This window comes from Panicum virgatum, chromosome 3K (genome assembly GCF_016808335.1).
Source record: "Panicum virgatum strain AP13 chromosome 3K, P.virgatum_v5, whole genome shotgun sequence".
NCBI classification, from domain to species: Eukaryota; Viridiplantae; Streptophyta; class Magnoliopsida; order Poales; family Poaceae; genus Panicum; species Panicum virgatum.
Window position 1 is genome coordinate 10,273,147 of NC_053138.1, and position 8,173 is coordinate 10,281,319.

The 8,173-nt window shown below is 43.9% G+C and overlaps 1 protein-coding gene across 1 annotated transcript; it reads left to right on the forward strand.

Moving 5' to 3' along the window:
- Window positions 1–4,536: 4,536 nt before the first annotated feature.
- LOC120697470 (villin-1-like) lies at window positions 4,537–7,808 on the forward strand. Its single transcript, XM_039980722.1, has 13 exons — window positions 4,537–4,709; window positions 4,808–4,893; window positions 4,968–5,123; window positions 5,327–5,395; window positions 5,483–5,551; window positions 5,683–5,820; window positions 5,949–6,077; window positions 6,185–6,332; window positions 6,416–6,426; window positions 6,538–6,678; window positions 6,770–6,898; window positions 6,980–7,042; window positions 7,296–7,808. Exons 1-13 carry the CDS (start codon window positions 4,607–4,609, stop codon window positions 7,611–7,613), a joined length of 1,560 nt encoding a protein of 519 aa, XP_039836656.1. The 5' UTR covers window positions 4,537–4,606; the 3' UTR covers window positions 7,614–7,808.
- Window positions 7,809–8,173: the final 365 nt, after the last annotated feature.

Genomic DNA, 8,173 nt, shown 5'->3' on the forward strand with positions numbered 1-8,173 from the left:
TTATGCCCTGTATATTTGAGGAGTACCCAGACGGGACCTTGATACTGTTCAAGCAATCGAATATACTTTCCTTCTCCTCTTTGCTCAGATTATAGCTGGCAGGTTTTAAATAGTGGCCTCCTTTGTCTCTCTTCTCAGGTTGCAAGCCTTGTCGCCCAGCTAGCTGCTGCATGTCGCGCCTTGCTTCCAATGTGTCTTTTGACTTACCATACACTCCCAGAAAGCCTAGTAGGTTCACGCAAAGATTCTTCGACAGATGCATCACATCAATTGCATTGCGAACTTGTAAGACTTGCCAATAAGGTAGGTTCCACAATATAGACTTCTTCTTCCACATTGGAACATGTCCCTGGTCATCCTTGGGAACAGGTTGGCTACCGGGACCCTTTCCAAATACTACCTTCACATTCTTGATCATCGAGAACACACGCTTTCCGTTACGGAACAGAGGCTTAGGACGAGTTTCGGGTTCTCCTTTGAAATGCTTCCCTTCGGTTCTTAGAGGGTGATCGGTAGGAAGGAATCGGCGATGGCCCATGTATACGCACTTCTTACAGTGTTTCAAATAAATGCTATCGGTCTCATCATAACAGTGGGTGCAGGCCATGTATCCCATGTTCGACTGTCCCGAAAGTTTTGCAAGTGCAGGCCAATCATTGATGCATACAAAAAGCAAAGCTCGGAGGTTGAAAGACTCCTGTTTATACTCATCCCACACATGTACACCTTCTTCTTTCCAAAGCAGTAAGAGATCATCCATCAAGGGTTGCAGGAACACATCAATATCGTTGCCAGGTTCTTTTGGCCCTTCTATAAGCACCGGCATCATGATGAACTTACGCTTCAGGCACAACCAAGGAGGAAGGTTGAACATACATAGGGTCACGGGCCATGTACTATGAGCGCTGCCAAACTCACCGTACGGATTCATTCCATCCGCACTTAGAGCAAATCTTATATTCCTTGGGTCGTTGTCAAATTGAGGATACTCTCGGTTAAGGTTTCTCCACTGGGACCCATCTGCTGGGTGTCTGATCATGTGATCCTCCTTACGGTCTTCTTTGTGCCACCGTATCAACTTAGAGTTATCCTTGTTTTTGAAAAAGCGCTTCAGACGTGGTATTATAGGGAAGTACCACACCAACTTTGCGGGAACTCTCTTCTTTACCGGCTGCCCATCAACATCACCTGGATCATCTCGCCTGATCTTATACCGCAATGCGCTACAAACAGGACAAGCTTCCAAGTTCTCGTATTCGCCGCGATACAGGATGCAGTCGTTAGGACATGCGTGAATCTTCTGCACGTCCAATCCAAGAGGGCAAACCATCTTTTTAGCTTCGTATGTTGTTGACGGCAGTTCATTACCCTCAGGAAGCATGTTCTTTACAATCTTTAATAGCTCACCAAATCCCTTATCGGTGACACCATTAGTTGCCTTCCATTTCAGCATTTCTAGCGTGGTACCCAACTTCTTCTGCTCCGGTTTGCAACTAGGGAACAACGGCCTTTTGTGATCCTCCAACATCTTCTCGAACTTTAATGCCTCCTTCACAGTTTCACTGTCTTTCTGTGCATCAAGCAACGCCTGACCTAGCTCGTCAGGTGGCTCCTCTTGTGCAACATTTGCTTCACCCTCGTCAATTGGTTCATCTTGAAAGCCACCTGCTTCATGAACCCATGCCCAATCTGGAAGGTTGTTATCATCATCGTCATTTTCTTCATTATCTTCCATCATAACTCCAACTTCGCCGTGCTTGGTCCAAAGGGTATAGTTACTCATGAATCCATTCAAGGCCAGGTGATTCCATAGAGTATCTCTTTTCCGGAATTCCTTTTTATTTTCGCAAATACTGCATGGACAACACATTAAACCCTTTGGCGACCTATTTGCCATTGCCGCTTTGAGAAAAGAATCTAAACCCTGAATCCACGCCGAGGTGCTCCGGCTGCCGTGCATCCATTGCCGGTCCATCTGTAATTAATTACCGTATAAAAACAAAAATCAATTCTACATATATCAAAACAAGTTACTATGAAGTATTTCGAAAACAAATTGTAAATGTGTCATAGGCCACCTATCTAGTAAACCTAAAGTAAATAGCAAAATAAATTGACACAATAACATATACACATGTCACCATGAAATAATTCGAAAAAATCATTCTAAATATGTGATAGTCAAACTATATAGTTAACTTTCTCTAAAAAACAACAAATAATTCTACCTTGCTCAAATTAATGAATAAATTGATAAATCATGTTCATTTTCCCTCATCCTTAAAATTTTGCATAATAACATATAGACATGTCCCCATGAAATAATTCAAAAAAAAAATCTAAATGTGTCATACTCAAACTATATAGTAATCCTTCTCTAAAACACAATAAATCAATTCTATTTTGTTCAAATTAATGAACAAATTGAAAAATTATGCTCATTGTTCCTCAACCTTAAAATCACTATTTTCTTTACCTAGAAAGCATGAAACAAAAGAATAAACACTGTGAAAGAAGAGTGGAAGAAGCTGCTAACCTTTAATGCACTTGGATGGACGAAATCCTCATAAATTTTGGAGAAAATGGGCAGCACCTCCCCTCTAACACGCCATGGTTGAGAGGAGAAGCTCGGCCACATGGATGGGTCGGGCTGGGGAAGAAAGGAGGTGTCAGTATATTCGGGGCAACTTAGTGCCGGCCAGTGAATTCAGCCGGCACAAACTGTAGACAGTTAGTGCCGGCTGGACCCTTCAGCCGGCACTAACCTGCACCGTGCCAAGTTAGTGCCGGCTGGAGGCTCCAGCCGGCACTAAATTGGCTCTGACCGTTAGGGCGCAGGCTGCTGACCGTTGGGGGTGACACTTTAGTGCCGGCTGTAGAGAATAGCCGGTACTAAAGTGACTGTGGTGTACTGTAGATACACGTTAGTGCCGGCTCCCATGTGACCGGCACTAACGTGCTGGTACCGATAAGCGTTTCTCCAACAGTGCGTACTACAGCTAGCAAAAGCAAATGCAAACGAAATCGTTTGACGTGTGCTACTCGAGCGAGATGCTTTCGCGAGCGACCAAAGTGTGTGTACGCCTATATTGCTCCTGCTGCATTCTTCGCCATGGTATCCTTTCCAACTGACAATCTTTTCTCAAAACGAAATGATCCAAACTCGCTTTCGATCTGATGAACATGCCTCCTCCGGTGGGACGAGCGACATCACCAGCAACCCGGAGGAGAGAGTGCCAGCACAGTAAACAGCAGTTGTTCGGGGCGGATGTTGCATGTGAGGGGAGAAGTGCTTTGCCGCTAGCGATGCATGGAGCGGTAGCAAGACAAGTTATATACTACTCCTATTCACTGATTAAAATATTAGTTAAGCCTTCGGAGAAGGCCTAAGGCCGTGTTTAGTTCCTCCTCCAAAAATTTTTGGAAATGAAATCTTGCCATTAGAAGTACTAAATAAAGTCTATTTACAAAATTTTTTGTATGGATGAGTTGTAAATCGCGAGACGAATTTAATGAGCCTACTTAATCTATAATTAAGCCATAATTAACAAACGGTTACTGGAGCATCACTGAGCCTACTTAATCTATAATTAAGCCATAATTAGCAAACTGTTACTGTAGCATCACTGTTAGAAATCATGGATGAAGTAGGCTCATTAGATTCGTCTCGCGATTTACAACTCATCCGTACAAAAAGTTTTATAAATAGACTTTATTTAGTTCTTCATGCATGTGTCTAAATATTCGATGTGATATTTTTAATAGTTAAAATTTGAGATCTGAGCCTAATTATATATCCCGAGTTTTCTCGTAGGCGCGCTAGCTGCTTAAACAAAACAAGTTTCTTTTCGGTAGGCGCACGGTGCCTCTGGCGATGGCAACACGAGACCTTCCCCCGCCAATGGAGCGGCGGCGCGTGTCGTACGGACAGGCGGCGAGCGCTGCATCGGTTGGCTCGTCGGCGACACGAGTCAAAGGGCACACACCAGCACGCTCAAGCCTTGAATGCAAAGAAGGGCCTTTCTGTCCTCTAGCACTCAGGGGTTCCTACTCATAAATCTTGTAAACACAAAAAAATTACATCAATTATTTCGATACATGCATGGAGTACTAAATGAAGTCTATTTATAAAATTTTTTGTATGGATGGGCTATAAATCGTGAGACGAATCTAATGAGCCTACTTAATCTATGATTTGCAACAGTAATGCTACAGTAACTATCCGCTAATTATTAATTAATTATGAATTAATTATCATTATTAGATTTGTCTCGCGATTTACAAGTCATCTGTACAAAAAATTTTGTAAATATACTTCATTTAGTACTTAAAATTAGCAAAATTGCAACGCAAAATTTTTTTGAGCGTTAACTAAACACGGCATCAATGGGAGAGGTGACCTCGTTGGGTGGTGGGGCCCGGCCCACCACTGCCTTTCTCCTCCACCTCCCTCCTCTCTCCTCTGCTCTCTGAAGGACTGAAGGGGGCCAGTGCAGTGAAGAGCTTGTTCTACCAACAAATTACCACGCAAAATCAATTTCTATTTAATTTTGGTTAGGATTATGTGCATTCCCAAGGCAGATCATCGAATGTTCGTACAGTTATAATGACAGAAGGTCATGAAACTGTTGACTTTAAGCTTCATTTTCAGCATTGGCCCACACTTGTTGAGATGAAGTTATATGATGCTGGGCGAGAGAAAGTGGCAGGTGTGAGGACCAGGACCACGGTGATTTTATCCATAAAGTGATTCCATCTAGAACTTGGTACAAACCTTGACAAGGTCTTATGCTGACTCATTGTGCAGCTATTTTCAAGCATCAGGGCTACGATGTCACAGAAATTCCAGAGGATAAACCTCAGCAGCTCATCAGTTATAATGGCACTCTGAATGTAAAATTCTCTGCCTAGGTGTTGATATATATACATCTGTCTGCGGCATCTTAAAACGAATAAATGCATTGCAGGTTTGGCTGGTGGACTGTGGTTGTACAAGCCTCCTTAGCACTGAGGAGCAGGAGAAACTGTACAGTGGAGACTGTTATATTGTACAGTACAGCTATGTTGAAGATGGAAAAGACTACCATTTGTTCTTTGCTTGGTATGGTAAGGACAGTGTAAAGGTACGTTCTTTGTAATTCTGTTTTTTGAAGTTAATTCTTTGTGATTCTGTGCAAAGAACCTATTCATATATAAGAGGAAAGGCTGTTAACAACCATATTAGTAGCTGTATGGCCTAGAGCTATTTCTTGGCTCTTTTGCACATACATGTGCAATTTTTCAGTGTTTTGCAAGTTTCTAAACTTAGCCTGTGCATTACCTGCAGGAAGATAGTGTGGCCACAGCGTCACTGATGTCTAGCCTGGCCAATTCAGTCAAAGGGCATCCAGTTGTGGTCAGCTGCTTCAGCCCTACACCACTCAAAAAATTCACATGTCACCACACTTCCCTTCGTCACTTCCTTTGCAAAATGTAATCGCAGGCACAAGTGTTTGACGGCAGAGAACCAGAACTGTTCTTCTCAATCTTCAAGTCGCTGATCATATTCAAGGTACCGTGGTACACACAGACATGCATAAGTTTTTGTTCTGCATTCCAAGTACTTGAATATAATGTAAGGAGTGAAGTGAATGCATAGTTTGGCTATTGATATTTGTGTTTGTTATCTCGTTTCCATTCCAGGGGGGCAGGAGTGCTGGACATAAGAATCATGTTGTACAGAAAAGCGATAGAAATGGATGTCATCAGAAGGATGAGGTCGCCCTATTCCGTGTTCAAGTGCTCAGACATGATTGTGTGCAAGCCATTGAAGTTGATCTGGTGAGTTTGACAAAAATAAGGAGCACAAAAATAAGGAGCATTAGCTTCATAGCCTGAATCATACATATATTGATTTGGTGCTGCTCTAAATCTTTTTCTTGTGCATGGATTGCATGATTAAACTGCAGGTTGCGAGTTCACTTAATTCTTCGCACTGTTATATTTTGCAAGATGGCGGTTCTTTCTTTACCTGGTTAGGAAGCCTCTCTTCGCCAAGCGACCATAATATGTTTGACAGGATGATGAACAAGTTGTGTGTAAGGAGAATACTACGAGCAAGTCCTTTATGTTCTTCTCATTGTGATGAATATTGAAAATTATGTATTATGCCCCCTTTTGAACTATACTAGCATTATTTCTGCAGCCATTCAAACAGTCCCTGCTAGTCAGAGAAGGCTCTGAACCGGATGACTTCTGGAAAGCGTTAGGTGGACGATCGGAATACTCCAAAGAAAAGCGTGTCAAGAGTTGGCCTACAGATCCACATCTGTATGCTTGCAGATTTGAACAAGGTATGCACATTTCATATAATATACAGTATTGTTTTATACTTGTATAGATGGGTCTCTAAGCTTAATGTATGATCTCTCTGCAGGTTTGCTCAAGGTGAGTGCTACCTTGCAACAAACACTCGAATCGCTGAAACATACAGCTAACTAGTAGCTTGCAGAATCCAAAGAAAATGTCAAGTATTTTTTTTTTGTTCGTATCTTGAAGGTCAAGGAGGTATTCAGCTTCTGTCAGGATGACCTGGCAACTGAAGAGACATTGATACTGGACTGCAAGAATGAAATCTACGTTTGGGTTGGACTCCACTCAGATGTTACATCCAAGGAGCAAGCACTTAATATTGGCAAGGTTAGAAGCGGTTCAGAATTTGATTTATTTTGCATTCAAGCACAATACCCTGTGAAATTTCAGTTTTCTGTTTGTTTCTACATTTCTGCAGATGTTCCTTCAGGATGGCATTCTTCACGACAGAAGGTCAATTGAGACAACAGTGTATATTATCACAGAAGGGGATGAACCAGCATTTTTTACTGACTTCTTCAAGTGGGACAGTTCAAAGCAATCATCTGTAAGTGCTGGGCTATCCAGTTTACCAGTGCATGAACTCCTCATTGACTAACTCGTTTGGTTTGTGTTCTTGTACATGCAGATGGTAGGTAACTCATTCGAGAGGAAGCTGGCGCTCCTGAAAGGGTTGTCACCAAAACTAGAGGCTAGGCCTGTTTTATCGACTACTAGTTCACTCGACGTCATTTAGAACAAGGAAATTGAATTGGTTTTCAATAAAATTCGTACATTCTAATCAGACAGTCAACCTGCCCTTTTGCTCTGTTTGATCCTGTGTTTTGGAACAGGGTTTTATAATTGCAGATGAACATCTAGTAATACTGTACTACATTACATTGCAATGTGTCAAATGACTGTCATGATATTCAGACTGTCTGTTTCTGCTGCTTGGGATGCAGACGCCGGACAGGAGCATGCGCAGGCCGTCGCCGAGGAGGCCCGGAGTGTCGTCGGAGCCATCCACACCGGAGCACCAGCAGCAGCAACCAACAGCGGCGAGGAGGGCATTCGGCTCCGCCTCTGCATCAGGAAGGTTTGCCAGGGAGCGCTCACCAGCTGCAGCACTGGCAGCCTCACCACCAACCCCGTCGCCCAAGAGCCGCTCCTCGTCCTCGACGTCGACGCCTACCGCGGTGGCACGGCGGCTCTTCCCCGCCTCCCTGCACGCGTCGGAGGCCGTGCACGTGCTCTCCAACGGCACAGCTCGGCGACGGTGATGGTGAGAGCTACCGGTGGCTGTTCAGTCGGCACAGCTCAAGTTGATGGGAGCTAGTAACGTGCAATTTGAACTTTGGAGCAATTTGAGCGTATGAAAACATTGTAGTACAACATGCTTATTTGCAATAGCAATAACAAATAGAGGAAGTATGTAATAAGTCCTAATGATCTGGTAAAAAAAAAGGTTGCATCTACTAGCTAGCTAGCTACGGTTTGAAGGGTTGTCCGGCCACGTATGCTTCAAACTCCCTGTCCAGGCGGTCGATGAAGTTGTCGAGCGCGGCCGCGCGAGCAAGCTTGAGGCCGTAGTACTGCACCCTGGCGGCGTGTGCCGGGTCCTCCCAGTAGTTGCACTTGTAGAGCTTCTCCATCGTCACGTCCATCTCGTGCTCGCTGTACTCGTACGGCCTCTTCCGCGACGACTCCGCCGGCTTCTTGCTCGCCTCCCATCCCGGCGCCGCACAGTTTCGACTTCCGAGTTCCGACTACTCTGGCCTGCCTAGCTATCGGGATCTCCTTTATTATTGTTAGTTAATTAATTTATAGCCTGGGCCGCCGT